The following is a 20,274-nucleotide window of genomic DNA, read 5'->3' on the forward strand; positions in this document are numbered from 1 at the left end:
AAGTTTAAAACATGTCACTACAGTATACAGCATTACCAAATTTTCGTGTGTTTTATTTATTTAAGCCTCCTTGGATGACAGTCAAAAAGGAATAAAATTAAATCTCAAAACATAATATTACAATAGAAATTAGAAAAAAAGAAATGAGAACTGTTTAAAAATCTTTCATTTCTGCGAATAATTTAAATAAATTCCTTTTATTTTTGTTTAATAATTCAACGCAATGAATAGATATCAGCAAATTTAATGCATAATATTATGAATACTACTTAAGAACGTGATAAGTTTTAAATACATATTAGATAACGATATTTTTTTTTAATATGACGGACGCGAAAATTTACCCCTTGTTACCACTATGTTATGTCAACACCGAACATTGAAATTGGCATTGTAGGATATATAAACCATTCCACCAATTTTGGGAGCTAAGATGTTATGTTCCTTGTGCCAATAGACTACACTTACACTGACTCACTCTTCCTTCAAACTGGCACACACCAATAATGAGTGTTGACGTTTGGCGGTGGAATATCTGCTTAGTGAATAATACCTATCAAGATGAAATTATATAAAAGCAAAGAATTTATTTATTTTATATTAATATCCAAGTACTATGAGTTTTAATGAAACAGTACACACTAAACAACAGATATATTTATTTAAACAAATACAATATAATATAATCTTAAATCGAATTTTATACTAATTGAATAAATTACGAAGACATTAATTATGTATTTAATTGCATTTCAGTTTCCTCGCTTGAATCGTTTCTTCGTCGTCCAAACACTGACCGTATCTCACTTCCATACATTTACTTCCCTGAAACAAAATTTTAAAAAATCAGAACACGTAGTGAAAATATTGACTTCGTATTATAATATTCTCATCGTTTTCAACCCGAAAAAATATTTGACGTATAGTTCTATTAAAGTCTCGGATTATTATGAACCGAATTTCCTTATTGTGAAAAAATAAAATGAAAATTCTTCACTGAAATACCATAATGATTATATTCAGCGGAGTTAAAATGTAAACGGCGTATTCTGAGAAAGCTCAACAATCCAAGTCCATTCAATGTATTGTGATAATATGAATGAATATTCTGGTCTTTGATTGATGATTTGCTTTTGTCGCTTTATACCTATTTTATTTTTATTTTAATAGGCTGACTGGAAAATAGTTAATGGTCACCACCGTAGTCCGAATAAATCCGTCTTTGACCATCCCAATGTCAGTGCGTCATCACTTTTAGAAGCTAAGATATTGTCCCTTGTGCCTGTAGTTATATTGACTCATCCAACTAGAACACAACCAGACTAAGTATCGTTTGTCGTTAAAGTATCAAATGAATGAATATCGTATCGTAATTATAAACCGGCAATATTAAATATGTTAGAAAATATCTTTAGTGGTTCTGTAATAATAATCGAACGCGTAATATTTGCAGCATTTAAAGAGACACCAGCGATAAAACGCAGCTGTCGATACTCGTTCCATAAACGTAGCTTAGTGACCGTGTCAAGTCGAGATGGATATTTTATTACGAACCACTGCGGATGTTTGAAAGTAAAACTCGAATGATGTAACATAACTTGCTGTACCAGTTGCATATACACTTTCACTCGGAACTTGAGTTACGTAAAATGACCACACAGTTATTACAAGCTTCGTGTTTCTGATTACTGTATCTCGGATACGGCAGAGATTAAAAATAATGAAAATAAATGACGTTCGATTTTGTTCATCGTTATAATTAATTTAAGATAAAATAATACCAACTTTAATGAAAATATATATTTCATTGAGGTCAATCGGTATTTTATTTCAAATTAAAAATAACATCGCCTTGCGTATATTTAACTAAAGGTAGTCTTTTATTTTAATTTCAAATTATTTACCACAATTGAATTGAACAACAATAAATCAATTGCTGTGATTTCTTTTCTCATGACTTAGGTTATGATAATCGTTTTAATTTATAAACTTCAAATTATGAGCTGCAAAGCGCGAACAGACAAATATAACATAACATGTTTCTGCTCGCAACTCCTCTCACTTATGAGGAAGGGTCAAGTATTAGACAATGTGTAAAGGTAAAAAAAAACATATCTTTCGCATTTATAAGTAGTTTTTAAAAGAGGTAGTGAAGACTTTAATTTATTACAAATAGATGTTATCTATTTAAAAGTAACAAAATAAATTAAGACAAAAATAAAGTTTATAAAGGTGTAGTAAAAGTTTGCTTTGATTATATTTCTTAACGGACAGTTTTAGGTTTATTCCACCAAAGTGAGCTGTTCGAGATGGCAAGACCTCTAGAGTACAAAGACGTACGTCTTCGCATAATTAAACTTTGAACGTTGAATGGGTTTTATTTTACTTTACAGTTATGAGATAAGTTTTGACTAAAGGAACAAATTTCATTGACTATGTTTTTGTTTAAAGAAAATATGTTGGAAAATATTTAAAAGTATAATGTTATGGTACGATTTTTTGTTCTGAAGTATATTTTAGAAGTATTGATTTTCAATTATACTACACACTGGGAGTTAGAGTATCCAGTAAAAAAAAATGACGTTCATTAGGCAACCTTAAATAAAAAAACAACAATTGATCGAAAATAGCTTGCTGAGTTTCCTTTGCCAGATCCTTTCAGGTCTGAAACATTTCTTTCACGATCGGTACTAGATGTTTTTTTTTAACAAATAAGCAAGTCTTCTGGTTCTTTGTCAAAGAAATTTACTTGCCTATGTTTTTTAACTATACTTTATTTGAAGGGCGCAGTCTTTCTAATACTATGTACTATGTTATCAATGACATTTAATTCTTGTTCATCATATCTAAACAAAAAAGGCATTAGGCTTAACGTTGGATTATTATCTGTTATCGACTCATCATTCATTTCATTCACGTATTACTCTTTTTTTAAAATGGAATTGAAGGAAAATTCTACCAAATTTTCATTACAATATTGCGCGTCGGGTGAATTTAGCTTTGTTTCGATATTGTTTGATATTTTAAAGATATGCGAACCAAAAACACTTACGAATAAATATACAAATAAATTATTTTTACCTTAGCAAGATAAGCCTTCATATAGAAGTTTCCAAAGAGTACAATGAAGGAGATCATGTAGATGATGAGAACGTAGTGCATCCAGAGTGGGAATTCACAACCGGTCCTAATACCATTGATGCCGAGAATCAAGGCACAGGTAAACTGGATCTAGGAAACGAGATAGGAACAATTAATACCAATTACATAAAAGGTCTTATAACAGCCTGTAAATGCCCAATGCTGAGCTCTTTTGCTTTTGAGGAGAAGGCTTGAAAAAATAAGTCCAAATCTTCTCTACATATTCCAATGCGGGTTAAGTTTAGAAGATTCTCACCTGACACTTGCAGGTTACCTCACGATGTTTTCCGTTATTTCCAAGCACAAAATTAATTATAACTACAAATTATGCTTGAAAAAATTGTTATGTTCGCTAGGGTTTTAATCACAAATCATTGCTTAAGATTCACGTGTTCTTACCAATAGGCCAACTTATCTCTTTTATACAAAAATGTTTTAAACAATAATAGCTATTTTATGTATGAATTACAAAAACATATAAGTATGTAGAATTAAGTCACTAAAATCATTCACCAAGAATATAACGATCTCCCTTATAAAATATGTTCAGAGAATGTTTAGTTAGACACTCATTTCTCCCTTTTTCTCGTCAATCAATCAGGAAAGAGACACGACACGTTTTAAGCATAAACATAATTTTGACGGCTAGGATTTATAGGTAAAGGTAAAAAATGTTTTCTCTTAAAAACTATGATTTGTAAATTTTATGTATTTAAAACAATCTGAATATGAGCAATTGTGGTTTTCTCAATGACTTCTCTTTGATGTAGGTAGCTGAGTTCATAAATAGTTTCCATTTCAAAACTTTCGATAGATGATTTTCGGTTAAGCGTATGTCAGTGAATCACTTTTATTATATAAATATTTATAACAACATACGAGACGACATGAGCAAACACCCTTTTTTATTTTTTGAATTAACTTAGAAGTTTCATGTTATTTGTGAACATAATTCATCTTATAAGGAAGATTTATTTTATTCATATAGGAGCGTGGTAAAGTGATCTTCAAAGCCTTCTCTTTTGAAACAGACGAGGCTTTTGAACAATAGTTGTAACTTATTGACAATTTTTTTACACTTATGCCTTTAAGGAAATAAAAAACTTACCAATTGCAAGATGGTCAAGTACTTCTTCCACCACAAGAACTGACTAACAGTTGGACCAAAGACGGATAGACCGTAGTAGGTATACATGAGCACGTGAATGCCACTATTTACCATAGCTGGGAGGAAAGCTGAAATAAAAAATATTAATTTAGTTCAACTACATAAAAAGCCAATAATTTAGAACAACTACAATTACACATATATTTTATAAAAATATTTTAATATCATCCGTTTCTATAATAATAAACATTATTGTATTAAACGTAGACTTTGAAATATCGTCTGAACGGATATGGCTTAGTTTAAAAAATATTTTTGGAATAGGCATCGAGTATAGAAGTTATTTTTAAAGAATATATAATTGGAAATTTAAAAAAAAACTATCTTTAAGTAAATGCAAGAAAACTTACTAGATCCACTGGGCACCCATTTGATTCCAATCCACCAAAACCCGAACATGGTCGAGTGGTGATACACATGCAAGAAGGTTAGCTGTTCCTCTTTCTTCCTCAGTATAAAGAAGAACGTATCACAGAACTCAAGGAGTTTCGAGAAATAATACCACCATACTGCGTTTGCTATCTGCAAATGAAAAACAAAAATATATTTTCTACAAAAATAGGTACTAAGTCCCAGTCACACGCTAACTTTAATCAATCAATCATGAAACACCAGCAATCGATACAAAGTTCTGTGAATAATTTGTAAAACTTAACTAATTGTTTATCAGATAGAACATAGGAATTAATATATAGATATAGCACTCATATCGTAATATGTATCTAACACAAGATATAATATTATTTACGTAGATCACATTTATGTATATAAACATAAATTTATATTATTAACTTTGGTATTGTGATAGCCTCTAAATGTTCCAATGTTGGGCAAACCTTAGACTCGAGGAGTATATTTTGAGCTTTGCTCAAACTGCACACTGCTCCAAAGATTTTTGGTAGATTAGATTTAGTTCCTTTACATACTTTCCATTTATGTTATACTATTACCTTTTAGTCTAGTCATTATATATATTTGGAAATGGAAATAAACTGAGAAGGCTGATTTTTGGATATATTGTAGGGAGGATATATTTAGTTTCGCAATCAATAACCATCAACGGTAGGTTAAAAATGTCCTCAATTGTAGAGCGTAAACGAAACAATAAAAAAGTATATTATTATAATTTTTGTATCAAGACGTACGGCCGAGATATCACAAAAAAATGAAATTCAACTCTTATTTTCACGAAGGCGGCGAACGCATATACGAAATCGAGGTCAACAATTCAAAGTTAAGTTTTCTAAACACCTCCTACGACATATCTAAAAATCGGCCTTCTCATCTACGTTGCATATCTCATAATTTTTTTGTATATAATGACTGGATTATTTAGAAAGACTTTCGTACTATTTCACTTCCACCTTATTGATTAATAATTGTTATATATCAATTAATAATAATTTATCAAGTACGTCCTTACAAGCAACCCCGAATAATTGGGAAGTTAATTAAATATGAAGCCTCCACCGGTTCAGAATGTGGATCCTATTAGGTAGAAACTAATAAAAGACTGAAATATTATATTTTATTTAACTAGTTTTTACCATGACTATGTTCGCGTTCCCGAATAAAAACTGCATGTCATTATCCAAGTCCTGATTTCAATGTCAAGTTTTATTACAATTTATGGTCTAGTCACGATAATATTACAATCAAACAAAGTTTATTTCAAATTTATAATATTAGTAAAGGTTATTTATATTTTTATATAAAAAATTGCATCGAAATAAATAAATACAAAAATACCTGAATGTTTTACAATTAACACAAAAGGCTGCCCTAAAATATTTTGTTAGTAGAATCTCATCTAAAAATTATAAAATTTATTTGTGCAAGAAAAATATTTAATGTATTTGCCACGCTATTATAAATATATATATAAAACCATCTATCCTATAATTAATCATTCATAGATAAACAAATCGGAACGCTCGACCGAGATTTGCAAGTTGTACTGTCGGTAAATCATACTTAATTAATAACTAGGTGGTCTTATATTAGAATATCGGTCGTACCAGCAATTATTGGCTTCCTCTTTTATATTGAAACTCACCACGCATATTTAAAATATATATCAGCGGTTGACCAGTACATATTTTATCTTAATAATTGCTTAATACATCTTTACTTCATTCAAATAAACATATTATGTATTTTGATTTATAGTCAAAAGGTTGGTGATGTAAGGGGAACTTTGATTGGTTACGCCTATCTTAAAATAGCTGATCGATGTTTCTCTCGCGTTATAAGTCAATGTTCAATCAGTTTAATGTGGACTATGAAGTATAACGTATATAAATTTGTCTGTTATTACATCTTGATAAGATATAATAACAGTCAAATTAGCAGCTTATGTTTGTTTTCCGTCAAGGATTTTCAGTACTGTATGAGTCCTAACAAATTAATAATGTTAGGACGGAAATCATCAACCATAAGACCATTATATTAACATCAAGTACTAAAAATGAAAAACACAATAAATGCCGCTAATTTACAGTCCGCAATAAAGAAATGTTGCCAACACAGTCTAAATTAAACACATAAAACTGAATTTATACTTGTGTTAAAACCAACTACAGAAAAATATTAATATTGCAAAAAAAGTCGCAAAAGAATTTACTTTGGATGTTAATTAATTTTGTTTCTAATTTAGCAAAGAAAAGGCAATGCTCCTTAGTCTGTTAGTTGATCTTAGCATTTAAGTTGACGTAAAACAGCCATTCATTGCAAATAATTCCTCCGCTGCATTGAGTTCAGTGTTAAGAGCTTAGTCCATTAATCTACAATGTTGGAATACTTTATTCCAAGCCAAATCTCCATCTTTGAATTTCTCTAACCTGTTTTCCAGTTAGCTATTCATCAATAAGACATGAACTCTTTTTCATCGGTATATTTGGTTCAAATCTTGGAATTGAATTGTTGTGGTACAATAAGGTTCTATATACAAAATTAGATTGAAAAAAATTTTTTTTTTTTCTCTCTACTGAGCATGTATTATGTTTAACCTTCCTTTTGAATCATTCTGTTTATTGATGAATCGCATTAAAATCCGTTTCGTAGTTTGAAATATATAAGTGAAAGCTTAGATAAGCTTTCAGATCAGATCAGATCAGATCACATTTCATAAAATAAATGCGTTATGGAAAAATATGAAAAATATATTGTGCTGTTATTAATATATTGAACAATATCGATGATGTATTTGAATATCGCTCGCGAGAGTAGCAACCGAAATTACTTCATGTAAATTGTTCTAAGCTTTGAAACTCCCTGTTTATATATTATATATAACTAAATTGATATATATTACAAAGATATATCCTACGTGTATGGGTTCCGTAAACAATTATTTTATCAGTATGTTATTTTAATATTTAATCATTTTTACGGAAGAGGAGAACACACTTTTAGTGGCTTGCATTTCAATCAAACCAAGATAATATTTTAAAATTAAATAATATTTATTTAATTTTATGCACGATACATAAATATAATAAAATAAAAATAAAATTAAAATAAAAAAATGAACATTGACTTACTTGCAATTCATCAGGATCGTTTTTCTGCCGGCATGGTTCACATATGTAACTATATCTCAACCTGAACGAAGCTGTAAGCAGTCTAACGGCAATATACGCGTTCAGCGCTGCCATCGCTAAGTTGTAAGGTACTAATAGCCATGTGAGTTTCAACGGTCGCCTGTTCTTCATGATCTTTGGTCCTACCCATACAATGAATAGATATATTAGCGTGTATATAACAGTGGGTACGGGAGAATCCACCAGCGGCCATCCTTCTGTTCTTTTATCTAAAAAAAAAAAATGAATTTGAAAAAAAATTGAAAAAGAATAAACAATAAAATTAATATTTTATATTAAACTGGTTATCATCCGCGGCATTAGTCACATTTTTGTTGCTAGGCAAAAATAAGTAGCCTATGTCCTTCCTTGGAGTTTAAACTTGCTTAGTACCAAGTTTCATCAAATTCGGTTCAGTGGGTTGACCGCAAAAGACCAACAGACAGACAGACTTACTTTCGCATTTATAATATTAGTATAGATGTCAATATTTCGAAATAATATATAGCTTTTGATAAATATGTGACTAAGGAAATTTTCGTGATTAAAACGCTCTGTTTATAATTTATTATATTTTTCTCTAAACAGATTTGATAAATGTATTTGTTGCACAAACTCAGCTCGTGACAAAGTGCATCTTACCGGAAAGCGACAGTGTCCATAAATAATAGTCGTACGTGTCTTTTAGGACACTTTGTGTTGAATTCACTATTGTGGCCATTCTAAAGTCTCGTCACACGATCTGAAACAACGTAGGAAATTATTTCGCAACGTAAACACAATTGTACTGAATATTTTGTGAGTTTTGTCCATAATATTGTGTACGTGCAGCTTGAACTAGAATATACAGTCATTTGTCTGTAACAAGCCTTTGGGAGTAGTTAAGTTTTGCCAAGTTTCTGAAATTATACTTCATCGGGCGCGAAGGGAGTAAAATTTTAAGACCGTGCGAATGCAGAGTTTATATTTTGAACCAAAATTTTGACAAATAGAGTTAATTTTTGTCACTCGGACTGAGATGAAAGTCCTCTTTTTACCAATATCTGTGTAATTTTTTAATAAACAATTATATTTTATTTTATATTGAAATAATACATACTTTTTTCTAACATTTAATTTAGTTGAAAGAATTCTCCCAGCTGCCCCAGGGCAGTGGGAATACAGTATATTTGAAAAAATCACTACTTAATAATAAATGTCAATTGGATTAAGAGATTTAAGTACATGGACGGTTGATTATTTATAAATCCTTAGATCTAAACGAGATCTAGTCGGATTTCGAAATACATATTGTATCCGCCATAAATGTACGTAAAATTCATCAAGCTGCATTCAAAAATAGAATACAATAATTATTAGAGATTGCACATTCAAAGGCATGTAAAAAAGTCAGTTGCTGTTTTGAGTTTGTAAATTCGCAGTTTTTAAACTTGCGTGAATCGGAACACATTAAGAGTCGTTGTATCCGAACCATTCAGGTTGTGCCGCATTTGACGTCTAATTGAACTATAAACAAATGCACATATAAATATAAATATTTATATGTGCATTTTCCTTAATTTAGTTCAAACAAAATAACCAATGAGCTAGTGTAATTACAAGTCATTTTACGTTCATAGGTTTCAGGTATAAAAAGGGGTTTCTATGGGTTTCCAAGCTTGCTTCCTACCAAATTTGATCGAATTCGTCTCACCGGTTTGGTCATGAATACGTAACAGAGAGAGTCACTTTCGGATTTATAATATTAATGTAGATATATTATGTTTGTTGTATATGCAATAAGATAAGAAAAATATAAAGTTATATGTTGCGGTAAATGGAACACATAAAACGGAGACCGTGCGTTCATATAGGTAAGCACCGCTAAACCATCCTACATAAATTGTGCTCACTATTCATCTCGTGTTCAGTAGAGCAAGAGAGCACCGTGCGGCATATATCCTACAAAAATCATAAGATAAACTGCTTAAATAATATTGCAAATATGAAAGTTATTTCTAAACGTCAGCTCCATGTCAGGTATGGAAAATATCATGAAAAACATATTCTTTCTATGAGACATCTCAAGGTTTAAATGTTATACAAAAAAGGAAATCACTTCGTAAATATTAAATACATCGCCTGAATAATTTATATCAAGATGTTAACGCAATGGATTTATTTATTTTTTGTTATATTGAAGATCGTCAAATAATGTAGGTGAGATGAATACAGTATCAGATCTGAGTAGGAAAACCTTAGCATAATGATAGTCCAAATTGATTTTTTGTAATTGCGACAAAGATAATACAGTAACTGTCTTACTTATAAAGTTCTGTGCAAGCACGCGCGAGTAGGAACTACCCGTTAGTTTCAAATGTTGCAATGAATCCTCAAAATCTCATATGCAAATATAATGATAGTACTGAAATACAGTTTTTGGAATTTTAAACACAAGCGTGTTCCTTTTATCACGTTTATTTGTCAAGTCGTATTGTCATTCACACCTTCAAACTATTTTAACTTTTCACGTGGTTCTAGAAAAATAATTTTATTTATAGATGTTGCTTTAATAGTAATGACTTAAACAATACTGTGTGTACTATTTTCAAATTTTATATCAATGATGACAGAATGATGAAGAATTTGTCTAAACAACGTTTTTATTTACAATATTGGTAGCAAATGGCTCTGATGGTATGAAATTGGCGCTTCAAGAAATTTCAGCCATTCTTTACATTGCCAAGTATCACTAATCTTGATAATTATGTCATGTCCCTTGAGCCTGTAATAGACTGATTCACTCACCTTTCAAACCGGAACACAACAATACTGAGTATGACGATTGAATATATGATGAGCGGTTCCTATTCAGACGGATTTACACAAAGACCTAGTGAAAAAATACAGTTACTGTATATATTGAATATGTAAAAAGTACTATATTTTGCACAATTCTATTTCCGAATATAGAATGTTTCTTTGTTTGTGTTCCTAAAGCATTCATCTGATTGGCTTAAAACTTTGTTCAGTTTTTAGCTATTGATATTGTGTAAATGTTTCTGACATAGTACTGTCAACGTACTGCACATCGCAAGAATTGTATCGGATACTGTTAGAATAGAACATAAAGAATAGAAGTAGTAATAAAAAAAGCGGGCAAGTGAGAATCGGGCTCGCGCACTGAGATTACTACCAGACAGATAAACAAACAGACGCAGAGAGAACAACAAATTTATATGTAAAGTTATAAGATACTCCTTGTCAAATTTAATTATTCGGGGTCAACGTTGAGTATATATTGGTATATAATCTTATATATTTTGATTCACTTTGCGAATGTAGGGGAAATGCGAAATATCTTTTGATTACGTAGGTTTAGACGTTGATTGATTTGTTTTTTTTCACAACGACCGCAGACCTCAATATTTGGTATTAATTTGGGCCTTGCCGAGATGGTCCAATGGTTAGATCGTTTGCATCTTAACCGATGATTGCGGTTACCCAAGCAAGCGCCACTGAATTGGTGGAATGTGCTCCAAACTTTCTCCCCAAAGTGGAGGCCTTGGTCCAGCAGTGGGAAATTTACAGGCTGTTAATGTTGGGCCTTGACGGACAGATAGATAGACGGAAAACGAAGTGATCTTGTAAGGTTTCCTCTTTTCTTATAAAGGTACGGAACCCTAAAATAAAATAGAGTCTGCTGGGTATATAATAAATACTGGAACATAGTATCATTAGTCAATATTAGCATATGGTTTTAAAATAATTAACCTTTCAACTAACCTACAACGTAGAAAACTTTCACCGTACGTTTTAAATAAATTACTTAAAATATTGGTAATTGTTCACATGAATAATTAGGCACAAGTACTTTCATTTTGTTTATATTAGTAATTAATATAAGTACCTTAAGTGAATTGGAGTTTTTCAATTTATAATAATAATTATATAAAACCATGGGGGATTAAAAAGGATTAAAATGTATTAGTAATATGTATATATATTGATAATAATTGTCATGGCGATCGGTAGAAAGGTATGTTGATATGTTACAGCGCCATCTAGTATCGATTTACAAAAAAAAAATAGTATAAAACCTTCCCCATGATACACGGACGAAGCTTTCATAGTAATCGATCAAACGTTGTCAAATTACAAACTTATTTTCCAATAATATTTTTATAGTCTATATACTACTTGTATTTTATAGTACTTTTGTTTGTGAAGACTATTATCGCGGTTCAAATCCAAATAAAACAAGAAGAAATCATTCAAGTGTGACAAGCACTTGCATGGAAAGAGTTGTAAATTATGTATGAAATTCGAAAATCTACATAGCAACGTTAAATCAAAAATAAAGATAAAATTAAACGAACAAATCCAGATTAAAAAATACAATCTTAAAAATGTACAAGAATAAAACATGTTCTAATTATAATGACCGAACAAAATTTGTATATTTAAGAGATCGGAATTAGAAAGCAACTCATTATGTTGAACATTTGAGATCTAGAAATGTTACATTAAATGCTGAATCATGGAGAAATCAACCTTCAGTAAATGACAGAGCGCTAAGTTAAATTAAACTCAGCACGAGGCAAGATCTAAAATAATACAAAGGTACATTTTTGAATGGAATTTACAAATGAAAATGATTCGTTAAAAGGTTTCGGTAATTGACTATGCAAGGATAAACGCATTTTTTTCAAATCCCCGACCTGTTGACAAACCTTCAAATTTTGAAATTTTAAGTATTTCTAATATCTTACATATAAATATTACTTAACGCCCTGTTCTGCCTGTATTAAGAAAAAGTCATTGATCGTGTCTGTCCTCTTTATTAAATTAAGAATAATTATTATTCAAGTACACTCTGAAGTCGTAATAAAATATGATGAATTAGGAGTGCATGTGCTACTAAATATAATCTTCAAGTCTTACTGTTAGATGCTTAATAAAAATAATGATTATGTTTGTTTAATAAAAACTTTATGTGCTTGTCTTATAACCACAAAAGCGGAATCTTTATTTTCTGTATATATATAATGTATTTTCCTTTCTAAAAATTCTTTACTTTTTTTATTTTATGATGTATGTTGGCTGTAAGAAATATTAACCATTCCTTACATTACCAATGCGCCACCAACCTTGGGAACTAAGATGTTATGTCCCTTGTGCCTGTAGTTACACTGGCCCACTGACCCTTCAAACCGGAACACAATAACACTGAGTATAGCTGTTTGGCGGTAGAATATTGGATGAGTATGTGGTACCTACCCAGACGAGCTTGCACAAAGCCCTATCACCAAGTAAACCTCGACACCAAATGATATAGTGTAAGCCTATGATATGAATGAATTTGTGGTGGACCACTCAGTTTATAATGAATAATTAAATCATTTTTAACCGGTATTCTGATTTTAGTTCTTATACATTTGTACGTAATCACGAAATTCACGTCCATTATACGTTTGATGTTGAAAAGTGCCCATTACATTGACGTATTCGTAAAGTGCGGTAAGGAAAACAAAAAATACGTATTATCGTTCCTACATATTTTAGAAGATTGTATAAACCTTTTTTTTCTAATTCCAATTGATATTTCTATATAATATTAAGGATCTGTCATTCAAGTTTTAAACTGACAGTAGAATATGAATATGTATGAATGATTGGCAATGTAGATTAATCTTGAAGTGAAGTAAAGAGTCGAAGTCCCAACCGTCATATTAATATGAGTAGAAAATAATACATCGCATGAGTACATCTTATGCTTTTAAATATGGTGTATTCATACGTAAACATAAGATTAATATATAGTACGATTAATTTAAAGACATTTTTTTTATATCATGATGATGACTCTTGGTTGTTTTCAGACATATTGGCCAACTTTAAGGGGAGAGTAGTCAACTGCGCAGATCATATTATGTTATGTAGTGTTCGCGCAAACATGGGAGCAGATTATATTCCCTTATTATCATAATCCGATGGAACGGTAAGCAGGTACAAGACAGGAGAGACCTGGATATTTACGTGCTTTCTTAGGCAAGGGAATTAGCACTGCATTCTGCATTGTTATAAACTTACCAAGAGACCAAGGCTTGCAGTAATAGTTTGCGCAAATATCCACAGAAAGTTACTTAAGTCGACCATATCCATACAATTCGATCAATGTCTGTCATCCTTGTAAGAATAACAAAACAAGTACCATTTGACCATTGTTACGGGTATTCAATAGTCATTCAAAATGTGAAAGTATAGAAACAAAAATATACTATACAATGTGTAGGAAAGAGAAAGCTGTAAAGTGGTTCATAGCGTAAATGTAATTGTTGTTATAAGTTCCGACGACGCTTAAGCTCTATTGCTTATAGATAGAAATGCTTACGTCATTATACATGTTGACAGGTTAAAATAATTTATCAGTTACTGTCCTACCGTTGTTGCAAATGTCTGCTTGCAATTGATGGATTACGATTGAGAGGTTTATATGTACGCAACTGACCCGTCAATCGATGAATTCACGTGATCCGTTTCTTGCGGACTTGTTATATTTTGCTGTGATCCAGTTGGAACTGTGATACTCCACAATAAGACACAAGGGATAAAATATCTTAGTACACTCTAGTCATAGTTTTAATGTCTATAGGTGACGTAACGATATATTTTTTTTATAAATAGAGATGATAGTGATTAAATAAATCCAGCTAAGTTTTTCCCTTAACCCCTAAATCTTACTGAACTTGTGAGAAACACACATTGGTAGATTTTTTATAAAAAAACAAGTGTAGTTTTAGTGTTTAATGAAATGTTAGCTAATTAATAAATACAAATATTACAATAAAGACATAGTCTTTTCTTTATTCGTCTATTATGCGTTTACTCAATTCCATTGATACAAATAATTTAAAGCGACAACCTGAACCTACGACCAAAGAAATAAATATTCGTGCCTACAATAAATACGTCAGGATATTATTGGGGATAATTTTTGACTGTATCTTGTAAACAGACTTTTCTGAAAGCCCCAAAAGGATTTATTACAGAACATTAGCTTTTCAAATTCCGTATTTCATGACGTAGGAGATAGTAATTACCGAATAAAAGTTAGATTTAAAACATAAACATAATCAGCCTGTAAATTTCCCACTGCTGGGCTAAGGCCTCCTCTCCCGTTGAGGAGAAGGTATGGAGCATATTCCACCACGCTGCTCCAATGCGGGTTGGTGGAATACACATGTGGCAGAATTTCGTTGAAATTAGACACATGCAGGTTTCCTCACGATGTTTTCCTTCACCGCCGAGCACGAGATGAATTATAAACAAATTAAGCACATGTAAATTCAGTGGTGCCTGCCTGGGTTTGAACCCGAAATCATCGGTTAAGATGCACGCGTTCTAACCACTGGGCCATCTCGGCTCTTTTTAAAGTTAGATTTGTAATATTATAATTGAAAAGTGTTATTACAGTTCAAGAGTGGGTAAAATAATCTTTACGTTAAGTTAAGTTTACATCATTTATTTGTTTCTTAAGCCTTAAATAAACAAAGATGTGCTTGTAACTTTGGTGATGTTTTCTATATATTTAGAAAGCCTTAAGTATGTCTTTGAGTAAAAACAGTTTGTATTTACTGTTTAAGTTCAACAATGTTCTTTGAATAAATTAAATTTGTTTGTCTTATTTTAAGAGAGAATATTTTACTGACTGGTTCAGGATTTTTATTAGCTGCTACTAAGTAGCATGCTCTTTACAAACTGAATTCGTATGCAGAAATATGATAATGGAACGCTACTAACTAGCATCTTCTAATACGCATCGTTTTGTATGCGTATTCCGTGCTCTCTAATTAAGAGGGAGACGATTCTATTGTTTTGAATATTGGTATTCCGTGCTTTCTAATTAAGATGGAGACGATTCTATGAATTGATTTGAATACACGTTAAGTTCCCATTATTACCAATACCATCAAAGGTTAATAACGCTTAATTAAAGCAAGTGTATTTGATATTATCTTTATAGAATGTAAAATAATCTACTAATCTACTGTTTTTTTTTAATAACAAATGGATATTTTTTTCTGCTGTTTCAATTATGAATAGTATGTAGGTTATCCTTGGACGAACTGTTTGTAAATATAGACTGTTATTATTTTATTGCTAATTATATTTTAAGTTTTTGTATACATACTGACACAATTTTAAATAAATTCATTCCGATCCGACAAGCAAGCAAGGGACAAGTACCCCTACGAATATAATATCCGTCAATTTATTTTTTGTCTTCCTGAATGAAGATTAAATCAAACAGAGGAGTAAATAATTATATAGAACAACATTAATAAAAAAATATAATTAATTAATAAAAAAAAAGTTATATTATAGTTACATAAGTATAAATAATTTAGAAAATAATGGCAATTATGTATTAACATAGATAATTGCTATTTTTTTCTAAATTCAATTAGAGTAACCCATTTTAAAAAGTCAAGAAAATATTAACAGGGTTACACAAAGACCTTTCATTAAAATATATAATTTTAGAAATTGATTATCATGTATGTCAGTTATTATCCGATGCAATATTTTATTTATCTTTTATATGCGATCGAAAAATGTTAGGCTGTTTCACACTCGCGAGCGATGTTATTGTTAGATGTTACGTCTGCTTACACTGGGTATGTGCGTTGCTGTAGTACAAAATGACGCACATACTGTTATCCGCATGCACCCACTGCTATTCGTTTGTGTTTTCGCTTCATTTTGAATTCGCTCTGAAATCACCAGTGTGATAACAGCCTTACATACGAGTTCATAAACCGAGCCGGCCAAGTATCATTTTGCTAAAATGCCTTTTGTGTCAGAGCTGATGAATCTTGATTGAAGTTGATTCAATCAGACATTCGTTGTTCGATATTTATATTACCAATAGTAAATGAAACGCCAATAAATGGTGGGTGAGTTCTCTTCATATCATCTGTACGTACTTTTGATTTTTTTAAACAAAAGTAATTTAATTCCTGGTTGGCTCATGTGAACTGCAAGCGGATTCAATTGAATAATATGTGTATATGAAAATATTGTTTACGGCTATACGGTTCGAGTTTTCACGTAAAAGTGATAAAAACATGTCTAGTCAATTTAAGATACATAGAGTTAATATTAAAAAAAAAAAATTTTTAGAATCTTTATTACATAGTATAAAACAAAGTCGCTTTCTCTGTCCCTATGTCGCTTTGTATGCTTAAATCTTTAAAACTACGCGACGGATTTTGATGCGGTTTTTTTTAACAGATAGAGTAATTCGAGAGGAAGGTATATAATACATAGACAATGTAGTTAAGTAACACTGATAATTTTAAAAGTTTCTAATGTGATGTCGTAAATTTATACATTTTTTGCGCATATATTGCAAACGCTGGCTGAACACTATGAGATAGATCAAAATAATGGACTACAGCATTGTACACCTTAAAAAGGTCTTCAAAAATCCCGCAATGGTATACGTCTATCTCTTAGGGAAAACCCACATTAACAATTTTTTATCCTTCACTTTTTACGATAAATAATAGCTTATTTTCGAAGCGATTTTAAGCAATACAGCATTAATTATAATCCAATAAAGTTCCTTAAATATATTTTGAATTTAATATAGATCAATATAGCTCTTTACACCATGTAATTTCAATGAATATTTTCAAAGATATTACAGATTTAAAACGCAGGGTCATAGCGGTTTGTATTGTCTAATGACTGTAAAACTGTGAACGTTGGAAGACATTCTAAAGTATATTTAGTATCAGCATTGCACCCGTGCGAAGCCGGGGCGGGTCTCTAGTATAGAATATATTTAAGAATGTTTTTTTGTAGATAATGAACACTAGAAGAAAATTAGTAGTAGATTCTACCACACTCCTTCAAAGCAGATCTTCATCCAACACATGCAGCTTTCCTCGGGATATTGATATTCCTTTATCGAATATCAATATCTTGGTGGTACGGCTTTGTGCCCGGGTAGATACCACCCATTCATAATATATTCTTACTTAGTATTGTTTTATTCCAGTTGGAAGGGTGAATGAGCCAGTGTTTCTACAGGAACGAGGGTTATAACATCACAGTTCCCAAAGGGTATTTGAATTGTGATATAAGAAAAGGTTAAAATTGTTTACGCTGCCTATGTTTTCAGGAAGTGGTGACCACTTACCATCAGGTAACCCATTCGCCCGTACGTCTATCTATGGTATAAAAAAATTAATAACAAAATAAGCTCACAAAAATTCAGCTCGTGCTTGAACCCATAACCTTGCTTTATGATTAAAGTAATCTAACCAATGGGCCATCTCGGCTCAATCGTTTTTTGAACGTTGAACGAAAAATCCAAGCACTCACTTTGAACTCTTACACACATCGGTCAAAGCACCATTGATCTAAGAAAAACCCGCGAAAGAAACTCTTAGAATAATTGTTACTTTTTAAAAGATTTTTATTTATACCAAATGTTTGTACGAGTTTTGATTCTATACCACTCTAATACCACTGGCGTCAAATGGCAGAACAAAGTTAACGAAAAAATTAAGCAAAACTCTCACAGTTAAATTGTCGACAAAATTGATAAATATTTATCAAGATTTCATTCTCGAAACTGTATAAAGCGCTACGGAAGTACACTTCTTCCGAAAATTCACAATACACTTTTTCCCACAAAAGTCCTGCTACCGGGAACTAAAGAATACCAAAAACATTTTGAGTTATTTAAATATTTTGTAGAAAATATTCTAACATACAATAAATTTATTTAAATGACGTATTACATGACAGTTTTATAATAAACTTTTACCGCATCTAGTGGCTAATACGAATAGTGTAACAAATTCTAGCTATTTATTATGACAGCTCTCGTTGCTTTTAAAAGGAAATAAAGTGTGATGGATGAAAAGTTTAACCTTTATCTTATATTATAATAGTTTTATATTATAATAGTTTAAGCTATATGTTGAAATATTGCAAGCGATTAGTTTGACGAGATTAATGTCACTATTGTAATATGACAGATGACAAAGGTTGTCCCTTTTTAGAGTATTTGGATTATCGGAACTTTTTCAATGGTAATGATTCTTATTTTCTTATTTTTCTAGATATGCCAAAAGTTTTGGATACAATATAGCCTATCTAATTTGTATTATTGTGTACACTAAAATAGGTGAATTGGCATTTAGATCACCAAGTTTGAACGAGCAGTGCGGGTACACCTCAACGAGTGTTTTTATGACTGGCGGTGAAGGAGAATCAAAAAAATCTGTATGTATCATATGAAGTTCAGTCACATATACCCCTTTACATATTGGAGCGGCATGGTTGAATCAATGCCAAACCTCTAAATAAGAGGAAACTATTTTACAGTGTGTTACACAAAGTATGTTTATTGCGAATATATTTTCTTCTCCGTAATAAAAAAATAAATAACCCGATGAAATCAATACAATTTCTTCTCGAATATCAATCATATTATATTTACCAGTAACTCCTTTATGGGTATTCTAGTTTATAGGAATTTATTTTTAAAGTTTCACTTGCTATCTCGCCTACAATTATTTCGAATGAGGATTATGTGCGGACAAACATATAAATATTTAAAAAATAAACACTATCCAAAAACATACACTTTGGCAAAATAGTAAGTACTAAAGTTAAGTTAAGGTACAGGCGTGTGCTTAGAACAGTCATTTTTAATAACACATAAAAATATATTTCACGAAAATCTTTCAGATATTTCTACTCAGATCATTAATTTAAAATGTAGTTTGATTTATCCATTAATTTTAGATTTACACGAATATTTTATATCCTTTTAATTCCCTCAGAATTTTCAGTTCAGTTAAAAATCATATAAATTGAAGTCTTAGAAGCTTAAAAATCTTACCTATACAAACTATTCCTGTCATAAACGTCGCACTACACGCACACAGTCATAAACACACACAGGCGCGGCGACCGACGCGCGCGAGCTTTGCCCGTCAACTGTAACTCAACTTGCTCACGCGCAGCCTCATCGCTTACCACTTACTTACTTTTCACACTTATTACGTCACGCTTAGAATTGCTTTCTCATTGTTACGCGCTAATAACAAAACTAAAAACATTCCAATATTTATGAATACTTGGTTTTTATACATCTTACAATATTTACTGTTTACTTATATTTTTGTTTAATAATATTTATAACAACCATCTTATGAAACTCAACTCAACAACTTATAACATACTTATAACATATTTATAACATACAAGAATATACTTTTATTTTCTGCAATGTAACGAAATTCTACAAAAGGCCTCTTTGTCTCATTATAGTTGTATGGGATTATAGATCTTTTGTCCAGTACAGCTTACTATGCAATA

At 31.1% G+C, this 20,274-nt stretch overlaps 2 protein-coding genes across 2 annotated transcripts in view; one reads left to right on the forward strand and one right to left on the reverse strand.

The window, feature by feature from the left end:
* Window positions 1-20,274, forward strand: part of LOC113395457 (proton-coupled amino acid transporter-like protein CG1139) — a 225,368-nt gene that overhangs the window by 135,901 nt on the left and 69,193 nt on the right. The gene's annotated exons all lie outside the window — the stretch shown is intronic.
* LOC113397408 (very long chain fatty acid elongase 4-like) lies at window positions 643-19,935 on the reverse strand. The gene is made up of 7 exons (XM_026635727.2): window positions 19,796-19,935; window positions 8,533-8,632; window positions 7,852-8,120; window positions 4,660-4,831; window positions 4,250-4,377; window positions 3,082-3,231; window positions 643-825 (listed from the first exon to the last, which is right to left on the reverse strand). The coding sequence occupies exons 2-7, from the start codon at window positions 8,609-8,611 to the stop codon at window positions 742-744; spliced, it is 882 nt and encodes a 293-aa protein (XP_026491512.1). The 5' UTR covers window positions 8,612-8,632; window positions 19,796-19,935; the 3' UTR covers window positions 643-741.

This window comes from Vanessa tameamea, chromosome 3, assembly GCF_037043105.1.
Source record: "Vanessa tameamea isolate UH-Manoa-2023 chromosome 3, ilVanTame1 primary haplotype, whole genome shotgun sequence".
NCBI classification, from domain to species: Eukaryota; Metazoa; Arthropoda; class Insecta; order Lepidoptera; family Nymphalidae; genus Vanessa; species Vanessa tameamea.

Excerpts from the sequence above, each read along its gene's own strand:
- LOC113397408 (XM_026635727.2), bottom strand. The coding sequence starts at position 8,611 with ATGGCCACAATAGTGAATTCAACACAAAGTGTCCTAAAAGACACGTAC. Across the intron at positions 3,232-4,249 it reads ACTTGACCATCTTGCAATTG|ATCCAGTTTACCTGTGCCTT; the intron begins GTAAGTTTTTTA and ends CTCGTTTCCTAG. Across the intron at positions 826-3,081 it reads TGAAGGCTTATCTTGCTAAG|GGAAGTAAATGTATGGAAGT; the intron begins GTAAAAATAATT and ends ATTTTGTTTCAG.